The sequence below is a fragment of the Stegostoma tigrinum genome, chromosome 36 (assembly GCF_030684315.1).
Source record: "Stegostoma tigrinum isolate sSteTig4 chromosome 36, sSteTig4.hap1, whole genome shotgun sequence".
Classification (NCBI taxonomy): Eukaryota; Metazoa; Chordata; class Chondrichthyes; order Orectolobiformes; family Stegostomatidae; genus Stegostoma; species Stegostoma tigrinum.
In genome coordinates, this window is record NC_081389.1 from 20782378 (window position 1) to 20801317 (window position 18940).

Consider the following 18940-nt stretch of genomic DNA (forward strand, 5'->3'; position numbering starts at 1 on the left):
GGATCGAATCCCAGAGTCTGTGTGCACGGATTACACACCGGATCGAATCCCAGAGTCTGTGTGCACACACATTACACACCAGATTGAATCCCAGAGTCTGTGTGCACACACATTACACACCGGATCGAATCCCAGAGTCTGTGTGTGCACACATTATACACCAGATCGAATCCCAGAGTCTGTGTGTGTACACATTACACACCGGATCGAATCCCAGAGTCTGTGTGCACACATTACACACCGGATCGAATCCCAGAGTCTGTGTGCACACACATTACACACCGGATCGAATCCCAGAGTCTGTCTGCACACACATTACACACCAGATCGAATCCCAGAGTCTGTGTGCACACATTACACACCGGATCGAATCCCAAAGTCTGTTTGCACACATTACACACTGGATCGAATCCCAGAGTCTGTGTTTACACATTACACACCGGATCGAATCCCAGAGTCTGTGTGCACACATTACACACCGGATCGAATCCCAGAGTCTGTGTGCACACACATTACACACCGGATCGAATCCCAGAGTCTGTCTGCACACATTACACACCAGATCGAATCCCAGAATCTGTGTGTACACATTACACACCGGATCGAATCCCAGAGTCTGTGTGCACACATTACAAACCGGATCGAATCCCAGACTCTGTGTGCACACATTACACACCGGATCGAATCCCAGAGTCTGTGTGCACACACATTACACACCGGATCGAATCCCAGAGTCTGTGTGTACACATTACACACCGGATCGAATCCCAGAGTCTGTCTGCACACATTACACACCGGACCGAATCCCAGAGTCTGTGTGCTCACACATTACACACCGGATCGAATCCCAGAGTCTGTCTGCACACATTACACACCAGATTGAATCCCAGAGTCTGTGTGCACACACATTACACACCGGATCGAATCCCAGAGTCTGTGTGTGCACACATTATACACCAGATCGAATCCCAGAGTCTGTGTGTGCACACATTACACACCGGATCGAATCCCAGAGTCTGTGTGCACACACATTACACACCGGATCGAATCCCAGAGTCTGTGTGCTCACACATTACACACCAGATCGAATCCCAGAGTCTGTGTGTGTACACATTACACACCGGATCGAATCCCAGAGTCTGTGTGCACACATTACAAACCGGATCGAATCCCAGAGTCTGTGTGCACACACATTACACACCGGATCGAATCCCAGAGTCTGTGTGCACACATTACACACCGGATCGAATCCCAGAGTCTGTCTGCACACACATTACACACTGGATCGAATCCCAGAGTCTGTGTGCACACATTACACACCGGATCGAATCCCAAAGTCTGTTTGCACACATTACACACTGGATCGAATCCCAGAGTCTGTCTGCACACATTACACACCGGATTGAATCCCAGAGTCTGTGTGCACACATTACACACCGGATCGAATCCCAGAGTCTGTGTGCACACACATTACACACCGGACCGAATCCCAGAGTCTGTGTGCACACACATTACACACCATATCGAATCCCAGAGTCTGTGTTTACATATTACACACCGGATCGAAACCCAAATTCTGTTTGCACACATTACACACTGGATCGAATCCCAGAGTCTGTGTGTACACATTACACACCGGATCGAATCCCAGAGTCTGTGTGCACACATTACACACCGAATCGAATCCCAGAGTCTGTGTGCACACACATTACACACCGAATCGAATCCCAGAGTCTGTCTGCACACACATTACACACCAGATCGAATCCCAGAGTCTGTGTGTGCATACATTATACACCAGATCGAATCCCAGAGTCTGTGTGTGCACACATTACACACCGGATCGAATCCCAGAGTCTGTGTGCACACATTACACACCGGATCGAATCCCAGAGTCTGTGTGCACACACATTACACACCGGACCAAATCCCAGAGTCTGTGTGCTCACACATTACACACCAGATCGAATCCCAGAGTCTGTGTGCACACATTACACACCGGATCGAATCCCAGAGTCTGTCTGCACACATTACATACCGGATCGAATCCCAGAGTCTGTGTGCACACACATTACACACCAGATCGAATCCCAGAGTCTGTCTGCACACATTACACACCGGATCGAATCCCAGAGTCTGTGTGCACACATTACACACCGGATCGAATCCCAGAGTCTGTGTGCACACATATTACACACCGGACCGAATCCCAGAGTCTGTGTGCACACACATTACACACCATATCGAATCCCAGAGTCTGTGTGTGCACACATTACACACCGGATCGAATCCCAGAGTCTGTGTGCACACACATTACACACTGAATCGAATCCCAGAGTCTGTCTGCACACATTACACACCAGATCGAATCCCAGAGTCTGTGTGTGCACACATTACACACCGGATCGAATCCCAGAGTCTGTGTGCACACATTACACACCGGACCGAATCCCAGAGTCTGTGTGCACACACATTACACACCAGATTGAATCCCAGAGTCTGTGTGCACACACATTACACACCAGATCGAATCCCAGAGTCTGTGTGTGCACACATTATACACCAGATCGAATCCCAGAGTCTGTGTGTGCACACATTACACACCGGATCGAATCCCAGAGTCTGTGTGCACACATTACACACCGGATCGAATCCCAGAGTCTGTGCGCACACACATTACACACCGGACCAAATCCCAGAGTCTGTGTGCTCACACATTACACACCAGATCGAATCCCAGAGTCTGTGTGCACACATTACATAACGGATCGAATCCCAGAGTCTGTGTGCACACACATTACACACCAGATTGAATCCCAGAGTCTGTGTGCACACACATTACACACCGGATCGAATCCCAGAGTCTGTGTGTGCACACATTATACACCGGATCGAATCCCAGAGTCTGTGTGCACACATTACACACCGGATCGAATCCCAGAGTCTGTGTGCACACACATTACACACCGGATCGAATCCCAGAGTCTGTGTCTGCACGCATTACACACCGGATCAAATCCCAGAGTCTGTGTGCACACATTACACACTGGACCAAATCCCAGAGTCTGCGTGCACACACATTACACACCGGATCGAATCCCAGAGTCTGTTTGCACACATTACACACTGGATCGATTCCCAGAGTCTGTGTGTACACATTACACACTGGATCGATTCCCAGAGTCTGCCTGTTCGTATTACAAACTGGATCTTCTCAATTAATTAATTAGTTAGTTAGTTAACGGACCCCTCCTGATGTCCTGTTGATGGAACATGTGTTTGGGATGTTGAGGGAGGACATGGAATATCTCCATGCTGGGGCCTGGTAGAGGGGACGGGAGGGGAGGGATTCTCTGCCCTGGGGCCATTCGTTGGGGTGGGGCTCATAACACAGAGCAGGGAGATGGTTTCAGGAACCAGATTACGAATCACAAGCAGTCTGCACTGTGTTATTGGGAAGAAGCTGTTCCTCCCTGCAAGAGTACCACAAACGAGAGAGAACACGTTTTAAGGAACAGGCAGGAGAAGCAATGAGGACATGGTTTCACACAACAAGGCGTTAAGTTCTGGACTTCACTCTCTCTCCCCCAAGAGTGTGGGGTAGGCAAGTTCAATCAAGGCTTTCAGGAGGAAATTGGAGCTTTTATTGGAAAAGGAATAATGTGCAGAGTTTCGGGGAGTGTGGCAGTAAGGGAGCTACTCGTCTGGAGAGCATGGGGTGTGCAGAAGGGGCTGAATGGTCTCATTCAGCTCTCTGGTTCACTCATTGGCTGCACTCACTCAGTAGCCTCTCATAGAGTTGGATCACAGACAGTAGATCACACCCCAGGGGAGCCATTTACCTGATCAGCTCCTGCCTTGTAATGTTGCTGGTCTTCAGAACATCATCCACTGACCACCATCGCCCAGCAAAGTGCTCAGCCATGACTGGGAGGGAAGGAAATGTAGACTGAGCATAAGTTAACAACAAAACATACATGTAAGTTCTGGCAACCATGCAGAGAGAGCAGACAGCTACAGTAACAGGCTGAAGACCCACCTACTCTCAAGCACCTGGTCTCACAGCTCAGGGTCCTGGTGAACCTCAAAGATCCAGAGATTGAGAAAAGGCCAATTAATCTAAATGGAATGGTATATTCCCTACTCTTTTTTGTTAAAAAAACCATTCGAGGATCAATGGTCGGCACAACATCGTGGGCTGAAGGGCCTGTTCTGTGCTGTACTGTTCTATGTTCTATGTTCTATTTCATTTGTGGGGATTGGCCATTTGTGGCAAAGGAGCATTTTTGCTCCATCCCTAATTGCCCTGGAATTGATTGGCTCAGCCAGTACTGGGGACAGTTAAGATCTGTGGGTCTGGAGTCACATGTAGGCATACGGACAGCAGATTTCCTTCCCGAGAACACATCATTGAACCAGGTGATGAGCTTGTAACAACAAGGGACAGCAGTTATAGGGTGTCCATGTGGTTAGCTTTTAATTTAAGGCATTTATTCAAAACAAATTTCACCGGGTGATGGAACCCATACCTCCAGTTCTGAAGAGAGGAGCGCCGCACTGTCGGAGGGTCAGTGCTCAGGGGGCGCTGCACTGTCAGAGGGTCAGAGCTAAAGGGGTGCTGCACTGTCGGAGGATCAGTGCTGAGGGAGCGGGAGCTGTCGGAGGGTCAGTGCTGAGGGAGCGGGCACTGTCGGAGGGTCAGTGCTGAGGGAGTGTCACACTGTCAGAGGGTCAGTGCTGAGGGACCGCCGCACTGTCAGAGGGTCAGTGCTGAGGGAGCGCCGCACTGTCGGAGGGTCAGTGCTGAGGGACCGCCGCACTGTCAGAGGGTCAGTGCTGAAGGAACGCTGCATTGTCGGAGGGTCAGTGTTGAGGGAGTGGGCACTATCGGAGGGTTAGTGCTGGGGGAGCGCCGCGCTGTCAGAGGATCAGTGCTGAGAGAGCGCCGCACTGTCGGAGGGTCTGCGCCGAGAAAGTGCCGAACTGTCGGAGGGTCAGTGCTGAGGGAGTGCCGCACTGTCGGAGGGTCAGTGCTGAGGGAGCACCGCACTGTAGGAGGGTCAGTGCTGAAGGAGTGCCGCACTGTCAGAGGGTCAGTGCTGAGGGAGCACGGCACTGTCGGAGGGTCAGTGCTGAGGGAGTGCGCACATGTCGGAGGGTCAGTGCTGAGGGAGCACCGCACTGTCGGAGGGTCAGTGCTGAGGGAGCACCACAGTGTCAGAGGGTCAGTGCTGAAGGAGCGCCGCATTGTCAGAGGGTCAGTGCTGAGGACGTGCTGCACTGTTGGAGGGTCAGTGCTCAGGGAACGCTGCACTGTCGGAGGGTCAGTGCTGAGGGAGCTCGGCACTGTCAAACGGCCAGTCCTGAGGGAACGCTGCACTGTTGGAGGGTCAGTGCTGAGGGAGCGCCGCACTGTCGGAGGGTCAGCGCTGACCGAGCGCCGCACTGTTGGACGGCCAGCGCTGAAGGAGCGCCGCATTGTCAGAGGGTCAGTGCTGAGGGAGCGCCGCATTGTCAGAGGGTCAGTGCTGAGGGAGCGCCGCATTGTCAGAGGGTCAGTGCTGAAGGAGCTCCGCAATGTCGGAGGGTCAGTGCTGAAGGAGCGCCGCATTGTCAGAGGGTCAGTGCTGAGGGAGCTCCGCACTGTCGGAGGGTCAGTGCTGAGGGAGCACTGCACTGTCAGAGGGTCAGTGCTGAGGGAGCAACGCACTGTCGGAGGGTCAGTGCTGAAGGAGTGCCGCACTGTCAGAGGGTCAGTGCTGAGGGAGCGCCGCATTGTCAGAGGGTCAGTGCTGAGGGAGTGGGCACTGTCGGAGGGTCAGTGCTGAGGGTGCACGGCACTGTCGGATGGTCAGTGCTGAGGGAGGGTGCACATGTCGGAGGGTCAGTGCTGAGGGAGTGCCGCACTGTCGGAGGGTCAGTGCTGAGGGAGCGCCGCACTGTCGGTGGGTCAGTGCTGAAGGAGCACCACACTGTTGGAGGGTGAGTGCTGAGGGAGCGCCGCATTGTCAGAGGGTCAGTGCTGAGGGGGCACCGCACTGTGGGAGGGTCAGTGCTGAGGGAGCGCTGCACTGTCGGAGGGTCAGTGCTGAGGGAGGACCGCACTGTCGGAGGGTCAGTGCTGAGGGAGCGCCGCACTGTCGGAGGGTCAGTGCTGAAGAAGTGCCGCACTGTCGGAGGGTCAGTGCTGAGGGAGGACCGCACTGTCGGAGAGTCAGTGCTGAGGGAGTGCGCACATGTCGGAGGGTCAGTGCTGAGGGAGTGCCGCTTTGTCGGAGGGTCAGTGCTGAGGGAGTGGGCACTGTCGGAGGGCCAGTGCTGAGGGAGCACCGCACTGTCGGAGGGTCAGTGCTGAGGGAGCGGCGCACTGTCGGAGGGTCAGTACAGAGGGAGCACCGCACTGTCGGAGGGTCAGTGCTGAGGGAGTGCCGCACTGTCAGAGGGTCAGTGCTGAGGGAGCGCCGCACTGTCGGAGGGTCAGTGCTGAAGGAGCGCCGCATTGTCAGAGGGTCAGTGCTGAGGGAGCGCCGCAATGTCGGAGGGTCAGTGCTGAGGGAGCGCCGCACTGTCGGAGGGTCAGTGCTGAGGGAGCGCCGCAATGTCGGAGGGTCAGTGCTGAGGGAGCGCCGCACTGTCGGAGGGTCAGTGCTGAGGGAGCGCCGCACTGTCGGAGGGTCAGTGCTGAGGGAGCACCACACTGTCGGAGGGTCAGTGCTGAAGGAGCGCCGCATTGTCAGAGGGTCAGTGCTGAGGGAGTTGGCACTGTCGGAGGGTCAGTGCTGAGGGAGCGCCGCACTGTCGGAGGGTCAGTGCTGAGGGAGCGCCGCACTGTCGGAGGGTCAGTGCTGAGGGAGCGCCGCAATGTCGGAGGGTCAGTGCCAAGGGAGTGGGCACTATTAGAGGGTCTGTTCTGAGGGAGCGCCACACTGTCGGAGGGTCAGTGCTGACGGAGCTCGCACTGTCGGAGGGTCAGTGCTGAGGGAGCGCTGCACTGTCAGAGGGTCAGTGCTGAGGGAGCGCGCACTGTAGGAGGGTCAGTGCCGAGGGAGCGCCGCACTGTTGGAGGGTCAGTGCTGAGGGAGTGCCGCACTTACGGATGGTCAGTGCCGAGGGAGCGCTGCGCTGTACAGGGAAAGGAAGTTAATCATTGAAAGCCCACAGAGTGGAAAGAGGCCATTTGGCCCATTGAGCCCACGCCAAACCTCTGACGATCATTCCATCCAGATCCACCTCCCTACCCTATCCCTGTAGCTCTGCGTTTCCCACCTACCCTGCACATCTTTGGAATGTGGGAGGAAACCGGAGCACCCAGTTGAAACTCACACAGACACGGGCAGAATGTGCAAACTCCTCATAGGCAGTCACCCGAGGCTGGAATTGAACCCAGGTCCATGACGCAGTGAGGCTGCAGTGCTCACCACTGAGCCACCGTGGCACCCACCTGCTGAGATTTTGCTGCAATTTCTGTGTTTCTCTCTGGATTACTGGCCCAGTGACATTAATCTCAACCAGCACCTCCCCCACAGTCAGTAACCTGTAAGGGTACAGCTCCAGCAACACTCCAGAACCTCAGCAAACACCACCTTCAACATTCTGCTCCCTCCACCACCGATGCTCAGTGGCAGCAATGTGTACCAGCTACATGATGCACTGCAGAAATTCACCAAAAATCCTCAGACTGCACCTTCCAAACTCACAACCACTTTTATCCAGAGGGACAAAGACATGGGAACACCACCTCCTGCAAGTTTCCTCTCCAAGCCACTCACCATCCTGACTTGGGAAAATAACACCGTTCCTTCACTGTTGCTGGATCAAATCCCAGAATGCCCTCTCTAATGATATGTGTGTCTGTCCAAAGCTCATGGGCAGCAGCAGGTCAAGAGGGCAGCTCACCACCACCTTCACAAGGGGCAATGGCCCAGCTCGGGGCATCCAAATTCCATCAACTAATAAAAAAGAAGTTCAAAGGGGACTGGAATGGACAGATCCAAACAGAAAATCGCAACCTTGACTTATACAATGAACTTAATTACTCCCTGAATTAACTTTTCGGCTGTAATGAAAATGAATGATGCAAGGTCTGAGGGGTCACAGTGGAAAGGGCAAATATAGGATAGACCCAAGTCAGCACCTATTTGCAGGAGAGAGGCTGAGGTCACATATATGAAACAGCTGGATGGGAATGTGGGAGCATTAGTATTCTGGAAGAGTGGGTCCAGGGGTTTTCTTTAACAGAAACTAACCTCTTGAGTCACCAACAGTAACTATGATTCCATTTTCAACAGAGAAGACCCCAAGAATGGTCTAGTCCCCTAGCATCAGCCTTCCTGCTCCTCTGATGCAGCTTAGCCTGCTGTGTTCATCCAGCTTCGCACTTTGTTATCTCTGTCGGAACAGCACTGGGCTCTCTCTGGGCTGAGCTGATCGTTTCTATATAGACCTCTTGCACCATCTTCTGGTAAAAACTGAGCATTACCGGTGGTTCTGAAAAGGCAGCAAAGATTGGGAAGGGCTGTTGGCCTGCAGAGGCAGCAGAAGGTGGGGGGGTGGTGGTGGGAAGGCAGGGCGGGAATGATGGGTTGCTACCTGTGCAATGAGGGAAGGGAGGAGAGTCACAGCTTGAAACTCTGGGGAATAATAAAGGAATGGAGGAGACTCTGCATGGCAAGGATGCTAGAAGAGGTAACAGGTGTCAGATGTCACAGGTTAGGGTGAAGAAGGGGCACAGAGACATAGAAAATAGGAACAGGGGTAGGCCATTCAGCCCTTCAAGCTGGCTCCACTATTTAATATGATTACGGCTGATTATCCAACTCACCTGTTCCTGTTTTCTCCCCATATCCTTTGATCCCTTAAGAATCGTATCAACTCCTTCTTGGAAACATTTAATGTTTGGCTTCAACCACTTTCTGTGGCTGAGAATTCCACAGGTTCCCACGCTCTGGGTGAAAACATTTCCCCTTAACTCAGTCCTAAATATCCTACCCTGATTAGATTGTGACTAAAAGGGGACAGGGTTGCAGGCAGAAGGGAATTGAAATTTGATTGGAAGCGGAGCGTGTGTGAAAGGAACTGGATCATTGCTCCATCTGATTACGTGCAGCCTGGATCTGGAGGGATCAGGTTAGGATGTCGCAGGATCATAGAATTGCCACAGTCCAGAAGAAGGTCATTTGGCCCATCATGTCCACACTAGCTCTCTAAGCATTATGACTCAATGCCAGTGTCCTCTCTTTTTCCTGTAACCTGCTATATTAAGGGGGAAGTGATGGCCCTCGCGGTAGTATAGCTGGACTGTTAATCCAGAGACCCAGATAACATTCTGGGGACCTGGGTTCAAATCCTACCACGGCAGTTGGTGGAATTTGAATTCAATAAAATATCTGGAATTAAGAATCTAATGATGACCATGAATCCATTGTCGATTGTCGGAAACACCAACCTGGTTCACAAATGTCCATTAGGGAAGGAAACTGCCATCCTTACCTGGTCTGGCCTACATGTGACTATGGACACACAGCAATGTGGTTGACTCTGAACTGTCCTCTGGGCAGGTAGGGGTGGGCAATAAATGCTGCCTAGTCAGTGACACCCTCATCCCGTGAATGAATGAACATCCTCCAATTCCTTCTCAAATACCTCCTTTTGAAGCTGCCTCCCCTACCCAACCAGGTTATGCATTCCAGACCCTGACTACTGTCCTTTCTCATCTTGTATTTACTCCTTTTTGCAAAACTGCACCCTCTGGAATTTTAAGAGTACGATCCCCTCTCCCCACTCTGTCTATATATAGTCGTGTTCAAGAAGCGTGTTGTTATCATTCACAAAAATGTCGATATTACTTTGCTACGTGTGTGAGGAGAGAGCGTGAAAGGAGCAGGGGGCAGGAGGGAGAGGAATGAATAAGTACAGAGGAGGAATGTTAGGCAGAGGATTAGTAATCAGACGACAGGCTTTGGCTGGGAGGAAGGTTCAAAGCCAGTTTCTGGATTGATGTGAGTTTATTGAGTTGATATTGGTGGCTGTCTTGTGGCATCTAGTGTTTGGTATCAGGTATCTCTCACACACACACACACACGCACACACACACACACACACACACGCACACACGCACACACACACACCCACACACACACAACAAAAAATTACCATCCCATATTGATGTGCAGAATAATTTCATCTAGTGCAGACCTGTATATCTTTCCCTACAGTATAGTACAGGGGGACCCGGCTGAGCTCTTGTTAATCTGAAGCAGCAGTTCCTTTGAATCATAACCAGATCAAAATAAAGACCTCTTAGATGTCCTGTGTACAGATTTTCCATCCTCTGTCTTCACTGATATAAAAGCCCCTTGCTCTTCCCCAGCACCTGGTTTCTCTTCATTAAAACACGTTCTGCTATGCCTTTCCCAGACCAGATACATAATCTCACGAGGCCAACCAGTCTACTATTACAAAAACAGAAATTGCAGGAGTAGCTCAGCAGGTCTGACAGCATCTGTGGAGAGAAGTCAGAGTTAACATTTCAGGTCAAGTGACCCTCCCTCAGAATTCTGCCAGCCTACTGAGATTCCCTACTCATTGACATCCTCCCCTGCCTTTCCAGCTACGGTAAAATACCACTGCTTTGTGTTACAGGCCACAGAATGCAGTAATTCGCCACTGAATTAGGGGAGAGAACGAGTAACAGTCTGCCACAGGCGAGAGTTTCAGTAAGCTGATGACACTGATCTAAAACAATCAGCTAAAAAAGCAGGAGAAATACTTTTACTCAGAGTTTATGCAGAATTCACAGCCTTAAACAGTCTGCGGAAATGTATAAATATTTGAAAATTAATGCTTGCAGCGTTATGGGTAAAGAGCAGAGGGGTGTTGGACTGATCTTTTAAAGACCCCAGGCTCAGGGTGGTGGGCTGAACAGCCTCATTTCTTTTTTTGTGGCTGTCTTGTTTTAGTTTTGAGTTGGTCTGCAAGCTGGAGACAAGAGCAGAGAAAGGGATCACTAACCTGCCTGGGAACAGTACAGACCCAGGATCCAGTGTTCACTGTGTTTCTGCAGAAAGGCCAGAGAGGAGAGTATCACAGCAACCTGGAGAGATAAGAAAATGATGTCACATTATGGAAGCAGGCCATTCGGCCCATTAGTCCACACCAGTCCCTCGAAGAGCACTCTAAGTTCAAACTGTAGAAGTTAAGATATTCTGAAGCTTTGTATGTGCCTTATTGCTCTGTGAAATGAAGCTGTAAATCGCAATAAAGTTCACCTAACACCGCGCCACGATTCAGACTGTCATTGGGAACTGTGAGATCTACAACATTCTTCCTGAGTTTGTGTGTGGGGGTGCTCTGGTTTCCTCCCACAGTGCAAAGGTGTGCAGGTTGGGGTTGGATTGGCCATGGGACGTTGCCCGTAGTGTTCAGGGATATGAAGGTGAGGTGGATACGCTATGGGAAATACAGGGTTACACTGATAGTGTGTGGGTGGGGAGGGTCTCTGGGTCTGAGTAGGGCACACCCTGTGATTATTATGGGCCAGTGACACTGACTTGTCCCTTTGTAACTGACTCTCTGATACAGCATCTTATACAGCTCAAGCTTTGCTCAGCAATTTCCTCGACATTAGATGGATTTTTGCAACAATCTGGTAGTTTCATGGTAAGCATCACCAAGCTGAGATTCTTTTAATTGAAAATTTATTCAATTGAATTTAAGATCACTGAATGCTGTGGTGGGATATTTGTGATAGTGAGTCCAGGCCTTGGAGTACAGTAACTGTGCTGCCATGCTACTGTTCTTGTTATTAATCTCTGATTGGTTCACTTCCCCTTAAAGAGGTCTGGGGCTGCAGCCAATCGTAGGGACAGGGCATGGATGAGGTTGGTTGCCTTCTCTCCATTGGGCAGAGTAAAGCTCTCAGTGGATTCCTGTTCATTGTCGCCGAGTCTCGATAGGTAAACCTCTGATGATTGCTTTAAACCATCCAAGTCTCCACTGGTTAAAGTATCCACAGGGTAGCGCATTGCTAAAGAGACAGAATCAAAAAGATCAGGGCTGTCTTTATGCCAAAACTCATCTGCCTTGTCATTAAGGGCTCGATAACTCTCACCTCCCAACCTGAAGGTTGTCAGTTCGAGTCCTGCTCCAGAGATTGGAGTGGGTCAGTGGCTCAGTGGTTCGCACTGCAGCCTCACAGCACCAGGGGTCTGGGCTCAATTCCAGCCACGGGCAACTGTCTGTGTGGAGTTTGCACATTCTCCCCGTGTCTGTGTGGGTTTCCTCTGGGGGCTCCTGTTTCTTCCCACAATCCAGAGATGTGTGGGTTAGGGTGGATGGGCCATGGGGAAATTGCCTGCAGTGTTCAGGGATGTGTAGATTATGTGGGTTATAAGGGGATGGGTCTAGGTGGGACCCTGCAAGGGTCGGTGTGGACTTGTTGGGGAAAAGGGACTGTTCCCACACTGTAGGGATTCAATGTGAATGAGATAGGATGCCAGTTGAGTGCTGCACTGTTGGAGGAGCTGTTTTTCAGCTGGGACTTTGCAGTATAAGGTTCTGAGGGCAAGTGCTGGGTGATTTAGCATGAGACCATGTAAAATTTTGTTTCACCCAACACCTTGTGAACTGACACTTTCAATAAACCAACAAAAAATATATGCCTCAAATAACATAAGTTACTGAATCATCACAATCTCGGTGATGGCTGAGTAGTTAGTTGAAGGTGTGAGTGAGAAGGCTCTCTGCCAGTGATGTTTATTTACAGCAAAGTTGCATTATTATTTAAGTGATTTATGCTGTAAATAAAGCATAACAGTGATGCGTATTACATTTCAATTACTGTGTGTGCATTTACTTTGATAGTGTGGACACCTCAATCAACCAGAATATTTGATTAACCGGCACATTCCTGGTCCCATAGGTCCTGGTTAAGAAAATACTTGTGTGACTGCCTGGCCCTGATGCGAAAAAGGGAAAAGGAAGCAGTCTGAAATGAAATTTGTGAAGAAGGAGAAAAGCTCAGACACTGCAACAGAGATAGCAGGAACTGAAGATGCTGGAGAATCTATGATAACAAGGTGTGGAGCTGGATGAACACAGCAGGCCAAGCAGCATCAGAGGAGTGGGCAGGAAGAAGGCCCGAAGTGTCAGCTTTCCTGCTCCTCTGATGCTGCTTGGCCTGCTGTGTTCATCCAGCTCTACATTTGTTATTCCTGACATTGCAATAAAGTTGGATTTAACCAGCTCTCTACAGAGGTCAGTAAAGGACTGCTATGGTACATGAGGAACCAAAGAGCTTTAACTCAGCGACAAGGAGCCAACAGACTCACGGACCATGTTTAATACAGACACCCACAGCACAGAGAACGGTAACTCAATGTTCAGGTTACAGTATTCGAGTAAACTGTAATATTAAACAGGGTGAGAGTGAAAAATCCCCTTGGCAATACAGGGCAGTGCGGTGCTCCCTCGGCACTGACCCTTCCTCAGCGCAGCCCTCCCACAGTAGGGCGGGGTCAGTCTGGGCAATGGGGGGGTGTCAGTCTGGGCAATTTCGGGGTGGGTCAGTCTGGGCAATGGGGGAGAGTCAGTCTGGGCAATGTCGGGGGTGTCAGTCTGGGCAATGTCGGGGGGGGGTCAGTCTGGGAAATGGGGGGTGTCAGTCTGGGCAATGTTCGGGGAGTCAGTCTGGGCAATGTTGGGCAGGGTCAGTCTGGGAAATGGGGGGGTCAGTCTGGGCAATGGCGGGGAGTTGGTCTCGGCATGGGGGGGGTCAGTCTGGGCAATGTGGGGGGTCAGTCTGGGCAATGAGGGGGGGCGTCAGTCTGGGCAATGTGGGGGGGTCAGCCTGGGCAATGTCGGGTGGTCAGCCTGGGCAATGTGGGGGGGGGTTGGTCTGGGCAATGTGGGGAGGGGTCAGCCTGGGCAATGTGGGGGGGATTGGTCTGGGCAATGTGGGGAGGGGTCAGTCTGGGCAATGTGGGGGGGGTCAGTCTGGGCAATGTGGGGGGTCAGTCTGGGCAATGGGGGGGCGTCAGTCTGGGCAATGTGGGGGGGTTAGCCTGGGCAATGTCGGGTGGTCAGCCTGGGCAATGTGGGGAGGGGTCAGTCTGGGCAATGTGGGGGGGGTCAGTCTGGGCAATGTGGGGGGTCAGTCTGGGCAATGGGGGAGCGTCAGTCTGGGCAATGTGGGGGGGTCAGCCTGGGCAATGTCGGGTGGTCAGCCTGGGCAATGTGGGGGGGGGTCAGTCTGGGCAATGTGGGGGTGGTCAGTCTGGGCAATGTAGGGTGGTCAGCCTGGGCAATGTGGGGGGGGGCGTCAGTCTGGGCAATGTGGGGGTGGTCAGCCTGGGCAATGTTGGGGGGTCAGTCTGGGCAATGGGGGGGTCAGTCTGGGCAATGTCGGGTGGTCAGTCTGGGCTATGTGGGGGGGGTCAGCCTGGGCAATGTAGGGTGGTCAGTCTGGCCAATGTGGGGGGGTCAGTCTGGGCAATGGGGGGGTCAGCCTGGGCAATGTCGGGTGGTCAGTCTGGGCTATGTGGGGGTGGTCAGCCTGGGCAATGTAGGGTGGTCAGTCTGGGCAATGTGGGGGGGTCAGTCTGGGCAATGGGGGGGGTCAGCCTGGGCAATGTCGGGTGGTCAGTCTGGGCTATGTGGGGGGGGTCAGCCTGGGCAATGTGGGGGGTGCGTTAGCCCCAGTGTATTAGAATGGAGGGAATGTGACCGTATGTGAACAAGAGGGAGGGGAAGATGAGCAGAGTGGGGCAGAAGGAGTTGGAGAAGTGAAAGTGCAGGACACGTCTGGGGGCCGGGGTTGGGGGGGTATCCCTGTAGAATGGCCTTCAATTCTAAAACCAAACCAGCCACAAGCAGAATCTAATATTAGTAGCAGCTGTCACTCAGTCGGGTCAACAGTTCCTTTTGGTTGGCTTTGTTTGTTGACCTTTCTCTCTCTCTCTCTCTCTCTCTCTCTCTCTCTCTCTCTCTCTCTGTTCAAACTTGCCTGTATTCTGAACCAGCAGCAGCTCTTTCAGGGGCTTTGTTTCCTCAGCTTTGGATCAGACGGTGAGAGGAACTCATATGGCTTATTGCTGACAGCCTGCTGCAGATTAACCTATCCCCTCTGATCCCTTACCTCAGTCAGCCTGGGATGGACAGGCCTCAGTTTCTCCTCTCTCTCACTTCCCACTCTCGCTCCTCCTCCAGCCTCTCGCTGTTTCAGAAGGTAGGGAGTGGCTGGTTAAACAGTGCAGCACGGAGTTCTAGGATAACTAGGTGCAGAGCTGGATGAACACAGCAGGCCGAGCAGCATCAGAGGAGCAGGAAGGCTGACGTTTCGGGCCCAGACCCTCCTTCGTTCTGGCTGGATGGGGCAGGATGAGCAGTGGGAGGTGGGTGTGAACAGGGAGTGAGGTGCCCTTGTGTTCTCGATTATGGAGCTCACTGCTGTGGGGAGGGGCTGAAGTTTATGGTTTGATTTGATTTATTATTGTCACATGTATCGGGGTACAGTGAAATGTTTTGTTTTGTGTACAGTACAGGCAGAGCATACCATACAAAGTACATTAGGGTTACAGAGCACAGGAGGATACAATGTTATAGCTGCAAAGAATGTGCACAGCGCAAGATCAACATTAAATCTGAAATTTGAGATGTCCTTTCAGAAGCCTAATAACAGCAGGGAAGAAGCTGTTCTGGAATCTGTTTGCATATATATTCAGACTTCCATCTCCTGCCCAATGGAACAGGTTGGAAGAGATTATAACCAGGGTGGGAGGGCTCTTTAATGATGTTGGTGACCTTCCTGAGGTAGTGAGAAGAGTAGATGGAGTCAATGGATGGTTTGGGTGATGGTCTGGCTGTGTTCACAACTCTCTGTAGTTTCTTACAATGGACATAGATTAACAGACAAACTGGAAGAGACAGGAGACAGTGAGCATTGCAATGTTATTCTGAAAGCAGAAGGTTTGTGTGGAGAAAAAATGCCAGCACAGACTGTGAGATCACATACCAACAGTGTGGCTCTGAGTGATTAGCAGCTCTGTCAGCCACAATCATTTTGATTCAGTTTCCAACTACAGGGGTCTCATCAGCAATCTCAGGGTCAAACAAAGGGTCAGCGCTGAGGGAGCGCCGCCATGTCGGAGGGTCAGCGGTGAGGGAACGGGCACTGTCGGAGGGTCAGTGCTGAGGAAGCGCCGCACTGTCGGAGGGTCAGTACTGAGGGAGTGGGCACTGTCGGAGGGTCAGTGCTGAGGGAGTGGGCACTGTCGGAGGGTCAGTGCTGAGAGAATGGGCACTGTCGGAGGGTCAGTGCTGGGGGAGCGCACACTGTCGGAGGGTCAGTGCTGAGGGAGTGTGCACTGTCAGAGGGTCAGTGCTGAGGGAGTGGGCACTGTCGGAGGGTTAGTGCTGAGGATTGGGCACTGTCGGAGGGTTAGTGCTGAGGATTGGGCACTGTCGGAGGGTCAGTGCTGAGGAAGCGCCGCACTGTCGGAGGGTCAGTACTGAGGGAGTGGGCACTGTCGGAGGGTCAGTGCTGAGGGAGTGGGCACTGTCGGAGGGTCAGTGCTGAGAGAATGGGCACTGTCGGAGGGTCAGTGCTGGGGGAGCGCACACTGTCGGAGGGTCAGTGCTGAGGGAGTGTGCACTGTCAGAGGGTCAGTGCTGAGGGAGTGGGCACTGTCGGAGGGTTAGTGCTGAGGATTGGGCACTGTCGGAGAATCAGTGCTGAGGGAGTGGGCACTGTCGGAGGGTCAATGCTGAGGGAGTGGGCACTGTCGGAGGGTCAGTGCTGGGGGAGCGCACACTGTCGGAGGGTCGGTGCTGAGGGAATGTGCACTGTCGGAGGGTCAGTGCTGAGGGAGTGGGCACTGTCAGAGGGTCAGTGCTGAGGGAATGGGCACTGTCGGAGAATCAGTACTGAGGGAGTGGGCACTGTCGGAGGGTCAGTGCTGAGAAAATGGGCACTGTCAGAGGGTCAGTGCTGAGGGTGTGGGCACTGTCAGAGGGTCAGTGCTGAGAGAATGCGCACTGTCGGAGGGTCAGTGCTGAGGGAGTGGGCACTGTCGGATGGTCAGTGCTGAGGGAGTGGGCACTGTCGGAGGGTCAGTGCTGGGGGAGCGCACACTGTCGGAGGGTCGGTGCTGAGGGAATGTGCACTGTCGGAGGGTCAGTGCTGAGGGAGTGGGCACTGTCAGAGGGTCAGTGCTGAGGGAATGGGCACTGTCGGAGAATCAGTGCTGAGGGAGTGGGCACTGTCGGAGGGTCAGTGCTGAGAAAATGGGCACTGTCAGAGGGTCAGTGCTGAGAGAATGGGCACTGTCGGAGGGTCAGTGCTGAGGGAGTGGGCACTGTCGGATGGTCAGTGCTGAGGGAGTGGGCACTGTCGGAGGGTCTGTGCTGAGGGAGTGGGCACTGTCGGATGGTCAGTGCTGAGGGAGTGGGCACTGTCGGAGGGTCTGTGCTGAGAGAATGGGCACTGTTTGAGGGTCAGCGCCGAGGGAGTGCCGCACTGTCATTCATGCAATTCTTATTTCTCCTCTCTGAGAGTTTGTTATTTTGAAGTGTAGGTGGATTTTCTGCCTGGGGCCAGTATTTAATCTTTGGCCAATATCATCAACGATCTGGCTTATTACCCTATTGTTGCTTGTGGGATCTTGCTGTGTGAGGCTGGCTCTTGAGGGCCCCTATTTCAAGTTTTACACATGGGCTATCAAGTGATTCTATGCATCCTAAGTTTGCGAACGATGCTGTACAAATAAAACTCTTTCTTTTCCTGTCTAGATCCCTGCCGATCACGAAAGGTGACCCAATGGATTCCGATTCCCAGCTGGTGCTGGTCACTGGTATCTCCCAGTTGCTATATTCTGTGAAACTTTCTTCATATTTATTCTGTCACCTGCTCTCGTGTCATCACTGCCTTTAGCTTTCATTTCCGTCATTTTCATCACCCTCCCTGTTCTCTCCCCTCAGCCCCCTCGGACATGGTCTCCCTCTACCCTCTTGTACCTCCGTTCCCTGCCAGCCTTGGCAAGATATTCAACCATGACGGCTTCACCGTCCAGCCTGATCCATGTCCTTACCTGATGAGGAGATATCGTAATCCCAGTGGGAGGCCTGGCGGCATATTCTCAAACCCCGCCTTCACAGTGAGATCAGGAATGTGATACTGATGGTCGTGGAGACCGCCACTGATTATTTTAATTAAAAAAAACACCATCAGGATAACCAAAGTCCTTCAGAGAAGGACATCTGCCCCCCTTACCTGGTGTGGCCTACATGTGACTCCAGGCCCCCAGAGATGTGGGCTGCTGTCAACTACCCTGAGAACTGGTCTGGCATCCGTGCAGTGCAGGGGTAACACAGTCTGGGCAGCCACTTGTGAGAATGATGTGTCCTCAAAGACAAAATGAAACTTCCTTTTGCAGCACTGAGGGTCTACTGACACCACACTGACTGCTGCAGTTCAAGAAAGCAATTCTCCGTCCACCTTCTCCTGGGGCAACTAGGGACGGGCAATAAATGCTGACCCAGCCCGTGACCTCCACATCCCCTAAATTGATTAATAAATAAGGTGTTTTCAAATCCCATCCCAGCAATTGGAATTCAAATTAAATCGCCAAAGTCCAGACTTGGAAGTTAGTTTCAGTGAGGGTGCTCATTAAACTGCGTCTACTGTTGGAAACATCCAGCTGGTTCACTCATGTCCTTCAGGGAAGGAAATCTGGCCATCCTTACCCAGTCTGGTCTATATGTGACTCCAGACCTACAGTGGCGCGGTTGACTCTTAACTGTCCTCTGGGCAATTAGGGATGGGCACAATGCTCTAAGCTCATGGTGGCACAGTAGCTCAGTGGTTGGCACTGCTTGCCTCACAGTGCTCGGGACTCAAGTTCAAAATCCAGCCTCAGGTAGTTGGCTCCATCCAGGTGCTCTGGTT

General features: G+C 52.2%; 1 protein-coding gene and 1 pseudogene across 1 annotated transcript in view; one reads left to right on the forward strand and one right to left on the reverse strand.

The window, feature by feature from the left end:
* Window positions 1–13335, reverse strand: part of fam169b (family with sequence similarity 169 member B) — a 31137-nt gene extending 17802 nt beyond the window's left edge. Inside the window, 4 exon segments of the mRNA XM_059640189.1 lie at window positions 3836–3927; window positions 11011–11092; window positions 11889–12025; window positions 13329–13335. Coding sequence (XP_059496172.1) covers window positions 3836–3927; window positions 11011–11092; window positions 11889–12025; window positions 13329–13335 — 318 coding nt within the window.
* The window catches only part of LOC125446910 (pyroglutamyl-peptidase 1-like), a 30008-nt pseudogene continuing 24401 nt past the window's right edge, over window positions 13334–18940 (forward strand).